The sequence below is a fragment of the Takifugu flavidus genome, chromosome 10, assembly GCF_003711565.1.
Source record: "Takifugu flavidus isolate HTHZ2018 chromosome 10, ASM371156v2, whole genome shotgun sequence".
In the NCBI taxonomy this organism is placed as follows: domain Eukaryota; kingdom Metazoa; phylum Chordata; class Actinopteri; order Tetraodontiformes; family Tetraodontidae; genus Takifugu; species Takifugu flavidus.
Genome location: NC_079529.1, coordinates 9,626,809 through 9,646,036, shown reverse-complemented (window position 1 = coordinate 9,646,036; position 19,228 = coordinate 9,626,809). Strand labels below are relative to the sequence as shown.

At 48.4% G+C, this 19,228-nt stretch overlaps 2 protein-coding genes and 1 long non-coding RNA gene across 5 annotated transcripts in view; 1 reads left to right on the top strand and 2 right to left on the bottom strand.

Moving 5' to 3' along the window:
- The first annotated feature begins 21 nt into the window (after positions 1 to 21).
- On the top strand, positions 22 to 10,954 carry LOC130532684 (regulator of G-protein signaling 22). 2 transcript variants are annotated; one of them, XM_057045449.1, is made up of 23 exons: positions 22 to 297; positions 376 to 404; positions 478 to 540; positions 620 to 802; positions 869 to 954; positions 1,166 to 1,347; positions 1,421 to 2,099; positions 2,179 to 2,340; positions 2,557 to 2,719; positions 2,816 to 2,938; positions 3,056 to 3,157; positions 3,717 to 3,911; positions 4,048 to 4,140; positions 4,297 to 4,472; positions 4,574 to 4,718; positions 6,074 to 6,238; positions 7,162 to 7,230; positions 7,734 to 7,892; positions 8,850 to 9,029; positions 9,107 to 9,283; positions 9,363 to 9,488; positions 9,736 to 9,829; positions 10,390 to 10,954. In XM_057045449.1, the coding sequence occupies exons 1-23, from the start codon at positions 276 to 278 to the stop codon at positions 10,494 to 10,496; spliced, it is 3,480 nt and encodes a 1,159-aa protein (XP_056901429.1). In that variant the 5' UTR covers positions 22 to 275; the 3' UTR covers positions 10,497 to 10,954. The 2 variants fall into 2 exon arrangements, with proteins under 2 accessions (XP_056901429.1, XP_056901427.1); XM_057045447.1 differs by having other exon boundaries at positions 4,294 to 4,472.
- On the bottom strand, positions 7,417 to 8,546 carry LOC130532691 (uncharacterized). Its single transcript, XR_008952404.1, has 2 exons — positions 8,085 to 8,546; positions 7,417 to 7,956 (listed from the first exon to the last, which is right to left on the bottom strand). It is a non-coding gene; the product is annotated as an uncharacterized LOC130532691 (long non-coding RNA).
- Positions 10,690 to 19,228, bottom strand: part of LOC130532683 (intermembrane lipid transfer protein VPS13B-like) — a 231,590-nt gene continuing 223,051 nt past the window's right edge. For both annotated transcript variants that reach the window (XM_057045445.1, XM_057045444.1), the window contains exons 59-68: positions 18,565 to 19,015; positions 18,299 to 18,451; positions 17,999 to 18,227; positions 16,206 to 16,382; positions 15,930 to 16,100; positions 15,060 to 15,236; positions 13,777 to 13,879; positions 12,367 to 12,535; positions 12,211 to 12,291; positions 10,690 to 11,829 (exon numbers count right to left, since the gene is read on the bottom strand). In XM_057045445.1, coding sequence (XP_056901425.1) covers positions 11,581 to 11,829; positions 12,211 to 12,291; positions 12,367 to 12,535; positions 13,777 to 13,879; positions 15,060 to 15,236; positions 15,930 to 16,100; positions 16,206 to 16,382; positions 17,999 to 18,227; positions 18,299 to 18,451; positions 18,565 to 19,015 — 1,960 coding nt within the window. In that variant the 3' untranslated portion in view covers positions 10,690 to 11,580. The remainder of the gene's footprint in view (positions 11,830 to 12,210; positions 12,292 to 12,366; positions 12,536 to 13,776; positions 13,880 to 15,059; positions 15,237 to 15,929; positions 16,101 to 16,205; positions 16,383 to 17,998; positions 18,228 to 18,298; positions 18,452 to 18,564; positions 19,016 to 19,228) is intronic.

The following is a 19,228-nucleotide window of genomic DNA, read 5'->3' as shown; positions in this document are numbered from 1 at the left end:
TGCAAGTTTCTGTCTAGGTAAAAAAAAAAAAAAAAAAAAATCAATTTAGTGAAAGGGTGATTTTTGTGAGAATTGGCAGGGAGAAGACCTCCAGTCTCTGGAATCCTAGTTAAACTTTTACTGCCCCCTGTGTTTTGAAAATGACTCCACTTCCATAGCAACCTGCAGTGTGTCTAATCTGAGAGCTGCAGGTTGAATGTTCAGAAGTGTCGTTACGGCTTCACTGCTCGGTTTGAAATCAAAACCTTTTCTGCTCTCTTCATTTTTCCTGAACAATGTGGGGAATCCCATCATCAGGTGACACGTTTAAGAATTGCAATATATATTTAAAGAAATATATATCCTTTTAATATTTAACCCATCTTTGTCTTCAAGATTTTCCCCTCCTGACTGCCAGCAACTTTGTAAGTACAAATTCACCCTGACATTTAATAACATTTTCTTGGATGCATCATGAATTTAATGTTCCACCTGCAGGAGATCTCTCTGGCTTCTGATGATCTATTGGCTCACTTCTTCAATGATTTTTTAAGTCTGCCGGTAAATTAGTCCTAATATCTGACATGAATATGATCCCATTCTGAACCCAAATCCCTGGTTGCTATGCTGTTCTTTCCAGTCATTTCAGGAGGGTTTGCTATATAACCCAGAGACCAGGCTGTTCGAGGTGGCGACTGATGAAGCAGAGCTTGTCTGCAGAAGAATCAGATCGGTGCTGCGGCGCAGCAAATCACAGCTCCTCACTGGGGACCCTGCTGACCTCTGCAGCAGCCCTCCTGTGGACAACCGCTACACTGTCACTGTAAGATTATTCCTGTTCAGTGATATCGGAACATTTTCTTACGTACTGAGGCTGTCTGATCTTTAGTGTCTGGACAGAGAACAAGGAATTCAGTGGATGATAAGGGAACGATTACCCTTATTTCTTCTGAGTGATTGCTACAGTGAATACAGGTGAGAGCCCAGCATGTTTACTACTCTAACCCAAATGAAGGGTACTTTGTTCTTATCTTGCTCTGATTTTTGTTCTTTGTTATTTAAATTTTTCCTTATGTGTAATTTAATTGGTTTGTTAGTACCTCAAAGTTCTCTTACAGATTTAATTAGATTGGTATTTATTGACGTTTGGCTGTGGGCAGGTATTGTCATCTTTGTTTTCCCTTAGGCTTGCTAAGCTGTTTCAGCAGGAATTTAAAGTTTTCATCCAGAGGTTGAAGTTCGGAGGACGTTCCATCCAGTCAGCTCCTCAACTGCGCCGCTCCTCTAAAATGAATGAGGGAAACGTCGACATGCGGCGACTCCAGATGTGCTCAAAGTCTGCAGAGGACGTCTCAGTAGAAGACAGTGGTGTGTTTAAACTACATGTCTTCTGTCTGTGTGCAGTTAAGTGAATGTTTTCTATTTGTTCCTACCTGTTCAGGATCTGGAATAAAGGATTTAACATGTCAGCTTCCTGAGCACGAACGGAGCAACATTACTAACGTGGGTTCCTCCAGCTCACCCGAGCCTGGTGCTCCATCCTCTAATCACCCCAAACTCCATTATGGGGAAGTGCAAGAACCCAAGTTCGTCACAATGCTGCCATCAGTTGGTAACAGGGAGGAACGTCAGAAAGAGTGCAGTAACCATGGTTACAGGTCCGTTGAGCTGCAGCATGAGTGTTTAGTTTCCACAGTGGACAGTCGGGTGTTCAACAATGCTGAGACAGTGATGGAGGGTCCCAACCAGACAACCGCTTCTGCTGATGTCAGCAGGTCAGCAGAACAGACAGCCTGCACCGGCCCCCCCGGACCCTGTGAATGTCAAGCTCCAGCTGTTGGCTGCAGAGAAACGCTTGAGGGGAGGGAGGGAAAAGTTCAAGAAGGCACGGGGGGTGTGAGAGTGGAAGAAAGAGCTCAACGGTTGGAGGCTGGGAGTGGGGGCCTGGGGCAGAAAAATGCACCATATATTTGTTTCTATGGCATCTGTTGCCATGGTAGTAGACCTGGCTTGGATGACTTTAAGGAGTTTTTGCACGGAAGGCCCGGTGAGAAGACGTTTAACCTCTGGATGGATATAGAGAGATTGAAGCTGGTGCAGAACCGAGAGCGGAAGAACAGGTGACCTTTAATTTGTTGATGTAAATTAACCATCACCTTTAATTACTGCTGCGCTTGTAATCCTCCCAAATGTGATCAGATATTTGGCTTTGATGAGGGGCTGGTACCTGCTGAGCAGCAGCCGCACCCATTTACCTGCGGCGCTGCTCTCCCCACTGGGCCTGAACACCTCCCCCTGCTGGACAGAAGAGAACCTGCGCTCCGTTCAGCCCAACCTCACAGAGTCTCTGCTGCACTACTGGTGAGATTTAACACTACGCTTAGAATTGCACTGGAAGAAGCTGCTACATTGCTTTTGTTACCATTGATCAGAGTATATATGTGGTCAGGCAATTTTGTGTGTAATCACAAGACAGTGCTCCTCGCTCTTTATTTTATAAGATTCACATTAGGCATAGGCTGGATGTGGCACATGCTAGTAATGTCTATAAAAAAACAAGTAATTTTCTTCCCCCAGGGCTCCACGGTTCTGGATGTCCCAGCGTTTCCAGAGAAACTTTGACGACTCCCCTCACGGGAGGTTTGGGAAGGACCAGCGTCTCATCACAGAGCCACCCCTTGATTCTCTGGCCCACCGGGACAGCGCCACGCTCCAAGCCCAGCTAAGTATCCATACACAGGTACGGTTGTAATTAAGCTTTCAATCAATTACAGAAAAAATAGCTCAAAAGAGGTTTTTGAAGCTGCATTTTAAAGTGCTGTATGTGTTTCATCAGCTCTCTGGGGGCAGAGGTCCCTTGCTGAGCAGCACATGCATGGAGACAATGTTGGAGGCTCTGAACGCCGACGGCTGTGCTGGATCATATTTCACGACCTTCTGTGAACAATCTGGAAACCAGGTACCCCAGCATCATTCATGTTACATTCTGGTGTTGGTCCCAGTGTGAAGCAACTGCATCTCTCTGTGTAGAAATGTAATTAGATAAATAGATTCATCATGGTTCCTGTTGTTGCAGCTGTGGGAGAATGCGGCTCATTTTTGGGCCGACCTGCAGAACTACCGTGAGCTGTTTTATCAGGACGGACTGGATCCTTACAGAGTCCAGAGAGAAGCACAGGTCAGCAAACACACAAGAACCTCTGCAGTGAGGACATTTTTGTGGTAAACTTTACAGTCTATGCACAGTCTGCACTTTTTTTAAAGAGATAAGATCATTTTTCAAAGAACCTGAACGCACATTTGATGTGTCTTCATGGCTGTTTTAAACTAGAGTTTTAATGCCCAAACCCAGCTGTCCTCACATTGCAGATGTGTCCATATATTTTTAGGAAAGCCTAAAATTCGCCCACTCAAGGACAAAGTAACACACAAATGCACAGCTGCAGAAATGATTGAATTTTTACTCGTATCAGTGAGTCAGACTCCCCGATAACGTGTCCACTGCTCTGTTAAATCCCTTTCCCTTGAGTTAACCTTCGGGGTACCGGGGAAACGTTTAGCTTGTGTCGTGGCCGAGAAGGTTAAAGCGGTGACATTTATGTGGTGTGGCGGCAGCAGTGATGAGACGGTGAATATCGCGCGTCAGAGCAGTGAAGAGTGCTGACGATGGAAGCGATGGCAGGTTTGTGGAGGAATGTTCTGGAGGTGGTGACATCTTTATTCTCCTCTCCTCTCAGCTCCTTTACTCCACCTATCTCCTCAGCTCCGCGAGGAGGACCATTGGTGTTGATGAGGAGATCAGCACGGAGGTTCACCGCCAAATGATGCCTGCTTTTGAAGAGCTGTTTGACGAGGTGGAGCAACATGTGCTGAACATCCTGCTGGAGCCGTGGACACGGTTGGTCACCAAAGACAAAGAGTCGTTCCAAAAGGTGACGCCTGTGCCACCGAGGTCCACTAATGTGCTCTAAAACTGTCCGAAAGCTCTGTGTGCTGCTTGTACCTGTTTGCAAACTGTGACCAATATTTTCATAGTGTGTATGTGTGTGTGTGCGCATGCGTGCCTAGGTGTGTGTGTGGAAGGATGCGCGCTCTGTCAACAGCCAGGAGTACCAGGAGCTTCAAAGTCTGTTTGAGGATTCACAACTACAGCTGAAGCAGGTCTGGCAGCTTTCACGAGTCTCCACTCGATTATGAGCCATTAAGACACACAACTGCAGTTATTAAAAACTGAACGGAGGGATTTTAGGGCAGCATTACAGAGGCTGTGACGTGATCTGCTTTCTCTTCCTTCCTTCATCTTTACCTGCTCAGCAGCTGAAGGACCGTCGGTCACCACGGCCGCCTCCACCGTCCTCTGCCGAGGGCCCCCTGCTGTCTGACCTCTGGTCCAGTGTGCCTCCGAGTTACCGTGGCTATCGCCTGGATTCCTTGTTTCGTCACCACCACGAGATCCGCCATTTTAAGTCTTTCCTACAGGATCAGGATGCTGGGTGAGTTGATGAGCTTGTGTGCGCCACCATGTGGACAATGGTAGTAATACACTGGAATGACACATGAATATGACGGTTTGTGAACGTGTGAATCTTCTCAGTGTCCATTTGAGTTGCTGGCTGGATCTTGAGCAGTACAGAAAGACCGGTCAGAAGGAGCGGTGGTCTCAGATCGCCAACAATTACCTCAATGGGAACTACTTCTTTGGGCAGGAGAGCCCCGCCACAACACAGCAGCAGGATGATGTAAGTCACGTGGTTTAAATCCTGACGTTTGGCATTATTATAAAGGGAAAAAAATCAAAGCTGTCTTGAAAATTATAGTCAAGTCTGTGGGAAAGAGGCAGGCGAGGCGGAAACACGGTGCCCATCAGTTCCTCCACATTTGGAATTGATTTTAAATGAGCTTGCTGCAGTTTTTCACATGATTGTCTTTGTCTTTTCTCTGCGTCCTGCAGTGTTCATGCTTAAATTTCTGACAGCAGGGTGTCAGTGGGGGAACTATGCTATGTAAAGGGGCAGGTTCAGATCTAGCAAGACAAAGAACAGCTCCAGTCACAAGGAGCATGAGTTGTCTCCTGGCATTTACATCATGAGAGTAAGGTTTTTGATGTGTGCCGAGCTGAGGCGGGACACCAGGAAGGTGTCTGTGTGTGACAGAAGCCCCCAGCCTAATTTACCCCTCTGAGTTGCCCCCACTAGAATCGGTAACATGAACCCTTTACCGAGAGCTTGGCAGGTTCCTGATGTGCTTATCCCACGTCCCATCGTCTGGATCGCGTGAGGAAGTTCTCTCAGCAGAGATAACTCCAAGATGAGTCGCACCGAGCAGTGCCCACCTCAGCATTACCAGCAGATCCATGCACACATGACCTCATCAGCTTCATCCCTTTTCAACCTGGTTGTCTTCCAACTTGTGATTGTAAAAGTTTGTGCATCAGTCTGGTTAACTCTCACGCGGGCCCTTTTGTCATCGCCATCCCATAAATACCATCAAAATAATGAGCGCGACTGCAGATTTCAGCAAAGATGCCAGTTGCAGTTCTTCTAAGTCTGGATGTGGCTGCAGCTCTGGTGAGAGTTGGTTTTTGTCTGCGTGAGCGATGTGGAGAGACTGACAGGTTTACTGCTTTGGCCCTTCACTCCTTCAATCACTCAGTCATACAAGTCACAGACGGGCTTCCTTTCATCTGCCGGCTCCACTGCCTCGACTGGTTCTCATTTCTGAACCGCGTGTGTGTGAGGGAGTGTCAGTGCGAATGTGTGCAAAAGTAGATGAGAAGAAATATAAAGGGGACGTAAAAAAAAAACCGTGGAGACGCAGCCAGGTCGATGCATGAAGACAGAAAGCAGACGGGGAGATGAAGAGAACTGCGGGCCTGATGGAGATGATGAAGAGCACAGCAGGAGTCGGGAGTCTTGGGTCGAGTCTCCCACTGTGGGCAGTTTTCCTTTGGCGTTTACCCTCATCCTCCTCATATGTTCTTCATGTTGCTCAACACAAATCGACAGCCATGTACACTCGCTCATCTTCAGCATTAAAACCAGACGCACCACTGCCGCCTGTCTCTGATTTTGTGTGCGTTTGCGTGCACGTGCAGCTATTGCATCTCGCGGGTGGACTGGAGCGTCTGCAGCTGGATCCCCCCTCGGACCCCGTCGTCCTGGAGCTGCAGGACATCGTCAGGAGCCACATTGAGAAGACGTGGCTGCCTCGGTTCCTGTCGACGGCGGAGTTCTCAGGGCGACAGAAGCACCAGCTCAAGGTGACGCTCTTGTCCCGAGGTTACGCCAAAGACCCGAATAACCCCTGCTGAGATCTAGTCGACTCATCCCGGGATTTGAATTTTGGATGGAATTAAGATGACCAGTGAATGAGAGCATGGGAGGTACAGGTGAAAAAATAGCATAAAGATGATGTCAAGGAACATTTTCAGACTTTACATCTCCTCCACAGAAATAAATAAAGTAACACTTAAGCATAAGTAACAGTAACACGAAGTAACAGTAACGCTGCTGGGAACCGTGAGAGGAGTCATTAATTTTGTATCCACCTGAGGTTTTCTGTGATGGCAATACCCCAATATATCGATTATGCCTCGTTTTAGTTGCTCTACGGATGCTGGTCTCCAGTCGACCTCGATAAAACAGTCAAAGTAATGAGTTTCAAAGTTTACACTCTGGAAGAGGGAAAAACAGGTTTCATCTATAAAAATAAAATGCACCTTACGTCACAAAAAACAAGTAAATAGCTCGCTTTAAGGCACACCCTTCAATTGTGACAGTAACGATTATAACTGTAATGAATTTTTATTTCTGTTGCTAACACGCTCCAGAGTCCTCCAGTGAACGTCCATCTGGTATTTTACAGTTCCCCTTCACCAGGCTCCTCATTATTCTGTTATTGTCTTTGTTTTCGGACGACTCCACAAAGGCCCCGGAGGATAAGCTCGGGCCAACTCTTTAAAACCATGATGGTAGAAGAAACATCAGCGATGCTTAAGCTAAAGCCATTATATTATTCCAGAACCATGAGCTTTATGGAGGTCAGCGGAGTCTGAGAGGAGGAACGGGATCAGCTGAGCTTCTGTTACTGCGTTGCAGGGCGGAGAGGTGTAAAGGTGTTGGGTATCTGTGAAACTGACTTCTGATCTCTGTGTGTGTGTGTGTGTGTGTGTGTGTGTGTCAGCTTCAGGCAGCAGGCAGCCTCTCACACCGCCTCTACCGTCGACGCAGGGCGAGGAGAGCAGCCTGGAAGGTAAGCAGGAGAAAATCCTCCGAGGAAGCTGCATATTTTGAATGGAGAGAAATCAGGCATTTCCTGGCCTGACATCATGTGCGATTTAGTTCATGACTTGGCTGCTAGAGCTGGCTTTGTCAGAGACTTTTCTGGCCTTGCGGTTAGTTTTCCCAAATAGGATCCAGGATAAATAAGATTAAAGCATCAGCATTACTAACTTTCCTTTAATGGTGTTTGGAATATTTTCCAGGCAGCTGTTCGTCTCAGCTCCGCGGTGGAATTCAGACAGAAAACATGAACATGTCACATTTTTAGCAGGATGATTGCAGGAAAGAGATCGCATACGACTGCGGCGCTCGTCTTTATGATCATTATCTCATCCCTGGCATCAAACGGAATCTGAAATTAGCCTTAAATGCTATCATTTTCCTGAGCGTAACCTGCAGCCGATCATCCTCTACTGCCGTTCTGTCATCCTTCCCGGGTTTTAACTCTCATTTCTCTGTGGTCTTCCCCCTCAGGCCGAAGGCTTGTGGATGAGCTCCTCCAAAGAGATCCTCCTGTTCCGACGGATCCTCCTCAATCCCACCACCTGTCTGCAATTCCAGCATTTTGTCGGTCTGAAGGGAGGATTCCTGGAAAATGATGTGCTGTTCTGGCAGGAGGTGCAGAGGTACAAGGTGAGGTGCTGGTGCAGGATCTGCTGCTCTGAGGTCTGCAGGTGTACACCTTAAACTTCCCCTCCTATAAATTCCTGAGATAAATGGTCTGAAATTTGGATGCGTCGGTGAAATAGGTGGCATTCTTCGATTAAGACGTGAAGCGTTGTGTCTTTTACCACATATCATTAAATCATGGAAACTGCTGCTTACCTCTGAAATTCCCAAAAGAAAAAAAAACAACATTCCAAGATCCACCTCAAAATTAAATAAACTCTCTTGTCCCATTTTCCACGTTCCCTCCAAATGTAGTTGAAATCCATCCAGCTAGTTTTGCATCACCCTGCAAACAAACCAGCCAGTAATGAAACGGTAAGACTGTGACCTCCTTGGCAGAACTTGTAATTGTATTAACTGTAATAAACCAATCGTGTTTTTTTAGTCTTCGGCCCGCCTCTCTGAGGATTGTGGTTTTTGACAGTGGCCCAGACACAAAAACCAACGTTAATCACTCTGCATGAAATGCCTCCAGCCCGGAGTTAATGTGTTATTTACATTTTTGTCGCTCGGAACATATGTCTACGATTTAGGATTGTGTCAAACTAGCTCCAGAGTGGCATTCTGTGCGTGGTTATAACACATTTATCATAAATCTGGATCGCTGTAGGTGGTTTTCCATATGAAGATGAACCACTTCTGGGAAGTTTTAGCTCTGAGTCGATTCTGTAGGTTTCCGCTCGTTGCTACTCAGCTTTGGCCCAAATAACAACTGTTGTTTGTGTTCCTCAGCTGTACATCTGCAGCAACACCTCAAACCAGCAGGAAAAAAACAGACAGAAATGCTACATAGAAAATAGGAATTTATGGCACCGAGTTGCTGCATCGGGTCAGGTTTTGTTTTAACACCTGTACCTCCGAGTTCCAGTCGGTGAGGAATTCCCCCCACCGAATGTCATTCCCGGTCCATCTCCTCTGCAGAACCTCTGTCATTCCCACAGCGATGAGGCCACCATCCAGCAAAAGATTTCCACCATCATCAACTGCTTCATCAGCTCCTCCATGCCCCCCGCCCTGCAGGTCGACGTCCCTCCTGAACAGGCGCAGCAGATTCTGAAGAAGCGGAGGGAGCTGGGTCCATACATCTTCAGAGAGGCGCAGGTTGTGTGCGTGTGAGTGAGTGTGTGTTTCCTGTTTTTGTTGTTTCCTCAGGACATTGTCCCTGTCCCTGTGTGTAGATGTCCGTGTTCAGCCAACTGCTGAAGTTCTGGCCTGAGTTCCAGGAGCTTAGAAAAGGGACCCAAGAGGAGCAGTTCCTCCCTCTGCTGCAGGAGAAACGGCTCAAACACGCCGCCAGGGTAAGGAGACGGAGGAGGAAGGAAGAGGAGGAGGAAGAGGAGAGCAGGAGAGCTCAGGTAAGGACCAGCTGATGGAAATGGAGGATGATGGAGTGGGAGAAAACTTTCCTCAGTCTGCTGTGTTTATTTTAAACAGGAGGAGCTGGAGGGGCCACACTCTGGTTACAGTGAAGAAGAGGAGACGGGTGATGAAGAGGGAAGAAGTGAGGAAAGGCGGTTAAAGATGCAGAGCAGCAAAGTGTCTGCGACTCCCATAAAATCGGTACGGAGCAGTCTGCTCTTCATAACTCAGAGCTGCAGACGTGTTTGTGTGTGGGACGGAGCGAGCCAGTACAAATTGAGTGATTTTCTCTGCTAAAAACACGTATGTGGCAACAACGATAAAATCAATTACAGCATGAATCCAAACAAGACCTCAGCACATCCACCCATAAGCAACCAGGATGAAACTTGAGCTCCTTTTTCTAACCAGGTTAGATTTGATTGGGATTCTGGAAATGTTCCCACAGTTGTCGTGGTCCTACTCCAAATACATGGCAGCTCTGAAGAGAGAGGAGGTGCTGCTGAAGAAACAGATGCAAGCCTCATTCTCCTCAGCCTCAGGTACAGTTGGCGTCTGTCTCGCCTCCTCTCGCTCACTATCTCCCCCTCTCCATCTTTTTCCCACTCTTCCTCCGTCTGTCTGTCTCTCTCTCTCTCTCTCTCTCTCTCTGTGTCTCCCCCCCCAGTCAAACGGTGAAATGACATCTCACTGTTCCCACGGATAAAATCCAAACTGTTTCCCCGACTCTGATATTATCTGGTGGAGGAAGCCAAAGCGTTGTCAGACTGGCCCCAGTCCACATCAAATCTGTCTCATGACGGAGAACTGCAGCCAAAACAGCCACTTCAGCCGTCCATTAAGCCTCAATGTTCTGTGCAGGAGTTAGACCCAGCCCACGCTGCATGGCTGTGCAAATGAGGCGTGATGCAGGAGTTAGTCACGGCCCCGCCCGAGCGAGAACCGACTGAAATGACGCGGAATGCAAATTGTGTTTTAACGGGACGTCAGAGGACCCGTGCACATGGCGATCACAGTGGCGGGCTGCACGTGCGCTTTAGAATGGCCACAATCTGCGACCTTTAAGGCTCCTTTCATGCTGTATTTAACGGTCTCTCTCCAGACTCTTCCTCCGACTCCAGCGTCCTGTCAGGCAGCAGCAAAGTGAGCCACGTGCAGTCGTCATGGCGCTCCACGGACCACAAACGGGACAAGGTCGACCGGAAGTGACATGGGACACAAACGCAGCGGACGCTGTTCTGTCTCAGACCGAATCTCCTCGTTTTCCTGCAGGGGGTGTGAGAGTCCGCATGAAGTGAGACCCACCAGTGTGGAGCGGCCGGACACGCGTGACGTAGGAACGGTTACGGCTCAAATGGTTTTCATTTAAATGCAGAAAATATGAGGACGTGTAGATAGGGGCTCAGTTTCAATGATACGTAACATTTTAATGTTTAAATTAGTTTATTAAGTCCTTTTTTAAATATATTATTTACTTGTATAAAAGGCAACTGACACCAACACAATGTAAAGATCACCGTTATCATTCTACAGGTATGTTACATCATCTAGAAGAAAAAACATTTTGGTTGACAGCTGGGGCCTGGAGCCTCCATCAACATGTAGATAATATTGCACTTAACATTGGCAAAAGATGCAGCCGGCACCCGGGGAACGTAAACATCAAAGGCGTATGGTGCAGAGTGAGCCGTTACAGACGGCCGTGACGAGCGCACGCGCTGCCTGAACGAGCTCGGAGCTGACGCGGCGCGCGCCGCTGGCCCGAGAGCGTTTAGAACAGTGCATGCTCTCTGAAATGTCTGGGCTGTTTGTTTGATTTAAACGGATTTTCTGTAGCGAACGTTGATATAAAGTTTGACATGTCTCCACTTCCTCCTGCACAAATGCGGCCAAAACGTGCAGCGGTTTGAATCTGGAGTCTGATCAGGCACTAATCAGTTGTCAGTTATGTTTTTCTTTCTTTTTAAATTCAACCAACTGGGCTTAATTATGTGTTTAAGAGAACGATCACATGTGAAAAACTATCACAAACGGTCATGAAAATATATGTTTAGTATTTAGGCCTGTGTGGGGAGGGGGTTCTAACTATCCTGCAGGTCACCACTAGGGGGCGATCAAGATGTTTGTCCTTTCCTTATGAGTGTACAATACGAACGGTCTTTCTGAAGCATTAATCCTGGAGACATGAATAATCTGATGCCTTGATTAAATAAAGATTTTCAAAAAAAATGGCCTTAAGTCCCAGGAATTCCTCAGGCGTGACTGGATCTGACCTTTAGTGTGCGGCCGTGCGTCAGTGGAACCCGATGCGTAGCGCTCTGTTCTTCACCGTGATGAACTTGCTCACAAACACCTTGGCGAAGGCCGGGTCCACCAGGTAACAGTAAGACTTGGCGACGGACGGCGGCGGCTCGGCGAGCGTCACTGGGGGCTGCAGCTGCAGGGAGGCGGCCGAGGGCGACAGGAACTGAGAGGAGCGCGTCACGTAATCCACCAGCCGCTGATACTGCTGCTCCGATAGGCGATCGCGGACGCCGTCGCCCTGAGGGAGCGCACACAGATGAGTACCAGCACACTGGCCCTAATCAGGTTAAATCAGCTGCAGGTGCTGTCCAATTATGTGCCATCAAGGACACACGATGGAGTGATTTACGTTGTCATACCAACCAAACACTCCGGGAACTAGACCGTCTTCTAAAGGAATTGAACAAAACCGAACCAGACATCTGCCAGAAGATATTTTTGTGGCAGCATTAGATGAGGTCATACGTTACTGAAGGCTGAGCACATCTCGCTTTTTAGGAAGACGTTCACTTAATATAACCGTATATTAACAGTGTAATGACGTCTGCCAATTCCAACAATAGGTGTGACTCATAATTCCTCTAAAGGATTTGGACGCCAGCGTTACCGCTGGACTCACCTCCGCATCGCTGGCTACCGTTTGTTGCTGTAGCGTCAGGGTCAGCTGGCGCGGATCTCCCGGTTCCTGCTGACACTCCACCTGCAGAGGACGGGACGGCCCATCACACCAGGGCGGGACGCACCAGCTCACTGAGAAACCTGACGGATTCCTCACCTCTGTGATGGGGAAGGCCTGCTGCTGCGTGTCCTCGCTGAGGCTGACCACGAACAGCACCTCGGAGGTGAGCAGCAGGCAGCCGCCGTGCTCCTGCCCTGACCCGCTCACGATGGTCACCTCCAGGGCCATGTGGAGCTCCGGTCGTCCCAGAGACTGAAGCATCTTCCTGAGGGCGGAGAGAAGAAGATGGCTGCTTCAGAAGCCCGTTAAGCTTGGAAGAAAGGTGAGATTTCTAAACAATAAAACATCCTGCTCCATGTCCATGGACAGGAAGAGGCGGTCCCTCACCAGAGGGCACACATGCCGTCACCTACATCATCCGTGTGCTTCACATGTTGGACAGAGGAATGCATGTGGAGCAATCAAACGCTCGCTCATGTTTCCCTGACAGCGTGTTTACTTTGGACGGCAGGTGCTCATACCACAGAGCACATGTGGAGGGGAGGCGCCGTAGCAACGCCGCGGCTCTGTTCAGTGTTACTCTGCTTCCACCGTGACCTCTAAAGTTGTCTGGGCTACCTGTAGTAATAAAAATAACTGATGGACGCCTGATAGAAGCCAGCGTGACGGCACTGCGGCGTGAAAAGCGAGCCGCAGGGGAGCATTATCTCAGCCTAATTATGTTTTCATCTTCCTCTAACATTAGCGCGGTGTATCGCTACGGCGATGACAGCTGAAACAGAATGTCCTGAAGTGTTATTGTATCTAAAATTTGGCCTTTTCTCACATCAGGAGTGTCAACACCGACTGCTATTAGAAGTAGATGTTTAATCACTATGGAAACCCAGGCAGACAGTGGAACATTTGATATAATTTCCCCTAAACGTCTTATCTTCAGCTCTCAATAACCGACCCAACACAGAGGCCCTTCTAGCCTTTAAAGTTTGATGATAATCTTACACGTTGGAAGGTAACGGTACCCTCGGTGTGGATGCGTGTCAAGCCTGATCTTACCAGCGCCGACCCCGGAGTTAACAATCCGCTTGGCGTGACATTCGACCTTTAGAAATTTCAATCCAAGTCATTCCAGCACTCGAAGGGAGGTGTTCGTGCTTCATGTGATGGCACTGGGAACCATCTCTGGACAGACTCAACGCTTAAACGAGAGCAATTCCTAGCTGGCGGCTTTTGGCAGAGCGCTTATAAAAACCTTTTAACATGGCTCGATGAGAACAAGGGAGAGCAGGCTGGCTACCATGTGTGAGATCAAGGTCAACCTTCTTTCCAGATTCCTCTTTTTTCAAAGTGAGAAATGAATACTGCGAGGCTTTTTTTTTTTTTTTTTTAAACAACACAGCAGAAAAAAATGATGAGAGAATGCAGAGAGAAAGAGCAGCAGATCCTGGAGAGGATCCAAGAACAGCAGAGGCTGGAGCACGTGTCCTGCTTCTGCAGAGAGAACCATACCAGACATATTTAAGGTGGCTGTTCGGGGCCTGAGCCGACTTCTCCTCTGTGGGCAGGTACAGCTGTTTAGGAAGCTGCCACAGTCCAGCTCCATGAAGGATCCCTGTCGGGGGACACAAACACGGACAGAGAGTTTGCATTAATCTACACGAGTGGTTACATTTGATGGAGAAAGGCAGCCTCGGTTAGCACGTGTGAGTGCACATTATTATGAACATGCATCTCGAGTGAGTTCATAACCTGCGTGTGGTCAATTTCCCTTCATCTCTGTCAGCGGCGCAGCAGCAGCAGCAGCAGCGAGCCAGTGAAGTCATCAAGTAGTTAAAGCGGGGCCATAAAGGAGGCCGTGAGCTCCGTTGGTAACGTCACTCTGAGAGCGTGTGTGTCATTGCGTGTATAATTTTGTGTTTCATAAAATTGAATGGAGTGTGAGAATCCCGACAAAGATCAATATAGTCAAGTGTAACTCTGTCAGGGTGTTGATGTGTACCCTGGGAGTGTGTGTGTGTGTGTGTGTGTGTGTCGTTGAGTCATTTCTCTGCTAACGGTAGCATCTGTGCTGCGGACAAAGCCTTGCTCCAACCCGTCCCTAACACACTTTGACCCAGTCCTCCCCCAGCTGCCCCAGCTTCCACCCCCCAACACGAGCCAGGCTCCAAACAGCAATTGCCTGTAATCGTGCGATTATGATTAGAGTGTGTCTTTTAGCGTCCCAGGGGTCACTCTGACGTTCCCCTGCATCCTGATCTACTCAAGGCTGGACCCAATAAACACTTGGCTTCTGACTGGAGCCAAGAAGAAAAGTGGAGTGAATGAGCATCCACCAATGGCTTTAGGAATTTTCCGAACACTTCGGCTTGTGAATATTGTTGCCTCGAGCTGTTTGGAAAGTTGCACATGAGATCTGTTTGTTGGGTGAATCTGAAAACTGGGCCAAATCGTCCTTCACACTCGGGTTTTTGTTGCCACGAGGCAGAACGTGTTTACTGACAGTGGACACGTTTCAGTAGTTTGCAAATGCAAATCAAAGAAGTTGACCTGAACTGAATTAAAACATTCCCAACGCGTTATTCCTCATGCGCAGAGGACGCACGCTGTAAAACGTGACACGGAGCCTTTTTTAAAAGATGTTTTTAAACTCTACACACTGAAATCATCTAATCTGAGTTACTCTGGGAATATGAAGTGTTAGTTATGATGTCATTTCCTTTTTTTATGTGCACTGGCAACAGCGCGGAACAACCGAAGCGGTCAAACATCATCTCCCAGCGTCCTGAACTCACCGTATCCAGTCTGAGACACCAGCTCAGCGGCTCCACCGATGGGCTTGGTGAAGACCCCCACAATGCCTTTCCCTACGCCAGAGATGACCCCCTTGGCCTTGCTGCCTGCTGACGTCTGCACCTCCCAGCTCCTTTGGAAGTTCTGCATGGGCTGATCCACGATGCCCGCGATGGCCCCTGAAGGTGGACACGAGGACTCAACGTCAGGGGACAGTGTGAGATGCTTTTTGCCAGAAACAAACATCTGCTCCACACAGATGTTGTGATGGAGGGAGAATGTGAAGAATTCTAACCCAGTGAAACCCAGAGTGACGACAGCAGCTGGTCCCGGTTCAGTGATGATCTGATCTGCGTCTCTGAGACACGCTTGAGTTTTACTGCCCACTTGGGTGTTTACTGAGACCCTGCCGTGCTGTCTCCACTGCTGTCTCACAGCTCCCTGTGTGTGTGTGTGTGTGTGTATTAACAGTGAATAGACAGCCCCAGTTTAAGCACAGATATATCATTTCTAGGTAATTAAATACTTTAAGCTAAGTCCCATCATTTTAAGACTTAATGCTAATTGAAAACAGCCTTCTTGTTTTTATTATTAGTTTTAGGCCTTTTTTCATTCAATGCCAAGGCTGTGATTGAAAACGCTGGCGTGTTTTCCATCTTCAGTGACAGATAATAAAACTTTATTGATGTCCATTAAACCTCTCTGCAGGCCAAATGACAAAATAGAACAACATGGAAGACAAATATTCCTTAATGGCCTCACAGACATAATAAATAAATAACAATCAACCCAGAGAGATAAACAGCGACTCTTGCTGTTCTCAGCAGCAGAGCCCTCACGTCCACCCTGAGCCCGCGTGTTGCTCTACGTACCCAACAAGCTGATGCCGAGGCGCGACAGTCCCTGCCTCAGCCCGTCCCCGAGGCTCTCCGGCAGCTGCCGCCTCCACTCCTCCTGCCTGGTGTAGTGCTCTTCGTCCAGAGACAGGCGGTCCATGTTCCGGGCCAGGCTGGTTGCCAGGTTGGTGATGGACGTCAAGGTGCCTTCACACAAAATCAAGATTTACCAACGCGGCGACGGCTTCTGCTGCTCAACGAGATCTTCTGAGCAAACGTACACGAACATGAACGCATCAATCTGCATCCCACCTTTTGAGATGTGCTTGACGAAGGACGTGGTCCCTCTGGACACCCCGCTGACGAAGGCCCCCGGCCCGCGGGTCAAGCCTTCGTACGGCAGTCGGAAGAAGTCGGACACGCCGTTGCCGATGCTGCGCACCAGGCTGGCCGGGCTGCCCAGGATCTCCAAAGACCCCACCACCCAACCTGAGACATGGAACAATACCGGGCTTATATTTTTATAACTAATCGCGTTCCGAGAGTAATCGATGCGGTGCTGGAAGATCCGGCTTCTCGTCATTAATCAGCCCTGTCAGGAATATTTATTTTTCATGATGAGTAGCCGCAAAGAATAAAGGTTTTACAAACTATTTCAGAGTGCTTTCAATTTTAATTTCCTCTATGCTAACCAGCCTTATGGCTGTTTTATGGAGACTTTGCTCTTTCAGTTAGCTTTACAAGATAAACTTGGACGAGAAGCAAAACCTTCAAATGAATAAACTCCAACTGTATTATTTTTGGAAGGAGACATAATGGCCTTATAATACACAATTTCAATACATACCGTATGATCCCACAGTAAATTTTTTACCCGCCCGTCTGCTGACATACTATTGAATGAAAATCAAAAGAAATACAAGAGGAACACCTGTTATTAGCAGGAATGTTCCAGACAGAAGGAGGAACCTTATTTTCACCATCCTCAGCTCACCAGCACCAGTGCAGAACCCAGAAGAAAGCGTTTTGCTATCATGATTCCATCCACACACACCCGTTATGTTGACAATTGCAAAAATTATTACAATTATTACATTAATTACAAAAAGAAGCCAGACTGTTTTTATCCTCCATCAATTTGTGCACGAGTGATGGGACCGCGGCTCCAGTGGGGCCGAGCCATCATTTAGTTGTGGTTTTGGTAAAAAAAATAAGCCCAGACGGGAGCCGATCTTCACTGGACTGAGTGCTCTTAAACGTGCGCGGCAGTGAAAGGGCATAATGTACGCTTTTTTATATCCATATGTCCTTAAGTCTTTGCATGTGTGTGTGTGTGAGCAGTTTTACGCCTGCGGGTGTACGTGTGATCACAGTGCTGTACATCCTCGTATTAATCAGTCCCAGAATGCAATACTTCCCGGTGCCCCTCGCTCTGTGATGACTTGGGCTGAGGAGAAGGCGGCGAGCTGACGTGTTGAAATACGAGCAGAAATGAGGGCTCTAACGAGAGACAGCGGGAAGGAAGTGTCTGTGCTGAACGGTGATTTTGAATTTGGGAATGACGGCCTTAAATCAGAACATGTGTGGAGGCTTTGTGACTGGACGCGGCAGGAGTACAAAAGCTGGGCCGGACCCGATCAGTCAGAGCCGACCCCTTGTGAGTCGCCAGTGTGCGAGCTATCGCTCAAAACATCTGATTAAACAGTAAATTGTGACAAGGAAGCAAAGGAAATGTGTTTTGAAATTCTGCTTCCTGCAGCTGCATAATTGTACTTGTCTTTGTGGCACAAACCTGCAGGAGCCCAGGGGTGTAATCATTTCAAACCTCAACACTGGACTTAGCGAGAATAAATTTCTCACTTGAGCACACATTCCTGCTTGATTGCATACAAATGGGAGCCTACGTGACTGTAAATCTCTCCCTCTGTAATGTATATTGATGTAATAAATAATGTAATGAATAAAAAAAATGTAAATTATGGAAAATTCAACACGGAACACGACGCTGGTCTTGCGTCAATACACAAAACGCAAGCTAGTTTGAAGTGAACACGAGGCTTTTGAGAATGAAAAAATGTGCGTGACTCCTTCGGTGCGGCACGTACCGGCTCTGAAGAGAGCTCCAGCTGCGTAGTGCATGGCCAGAGCGTGGACCAGCTGCCGGGCTGTGGTGCACACGGGCCCCCTCTCAAACAGAGAGAAGGAGAGGGGAGTGTGGTCCGAGGCGATGTAGAGCTTCAGGGAGGCGTGGATGCTGACCAACAGGCTGACGGGCTGGATGGTCAGCCTCTGCAGCCGCACCGGCCGGACCAGCGCCTGGGCCGACTGGAGCACCTGGGTCGAGAGGGCAGAGGTCTCAGTCGTGACGACATCCAGTCTCACTGGTGCGGAATTTAAACGGGCACCTGTTCAGGCAGCACGGGGCCTGAGCCGAGGTTCTGACCGGTCCGGGTCCCGGCCTTGGCGCCGTCAGGGATGTAGGTGTAGAACAAGGTTTTGATGTAGTAAACAAAGGTGTCTTCAATGTAAACTCTTGCTGGTTGGAGCTGAAAGGTCACCTGAGGGGGAAGAATTCACAGCTGTCATGTTTGTCTCACTGTAAATGGAGGAAGTATTAATAAAGTTCTAAAGCAAAAAACAAACAAAAACAAAACAGGAGTATCAAACCCACCTCCTCCACGGTGCTTCTGTCTGCAGCCAGCACCACCCTCAGCTGGAGGAAACAGGAGCTTCTGAACTCCTCCAGAGCTTCGGGAGACTGAGCGGGGTTGGCCTCATTGCTCCAGGGGCTGCCGGGCTCTGCGCCCCCCCTCTGGTCCTGGCACAGCAGCACAGGGAAGTGGAAGCTGGCCCGGTTGTACAGCTGGTTGTCCACTTGCAGACTGGAGCAGCACACCTCGACCAGAGCCGCGTCCGGCGTCAGGGCGAAGGCGGGTGCAGGCCTGATGCCGGGATCATCTGCCAGCTCGGGGGGCAGGGAGGACGGCGCCGGAGCCAGGCTGACCAGCAGCTTGGTCAGGGTCAGCCTCAGCAGCTCCACAGAACCGGACGGACTGGTGATGTCATCGCTCACCACCACGCTGACTTCAGTGAGCAGCACTCCAAAGGACAGCTTAAAGGGCCTAAACAGCATTACTGATGTCAGAAGAGTGACCTCTGACTAAATAATGAACAAATACACTAAAGTACTAATTTGTTAGAGCACAGAGAACGGATGTTTACCAGAGCAGCATAACACTGGCCACTGGATGAATCATTTGTTTACATTTATGGAAGATGTAATTAAATTCATTTTGTGTTTTATGAGTTGATGTCATGGAATTAGGTCATAATCC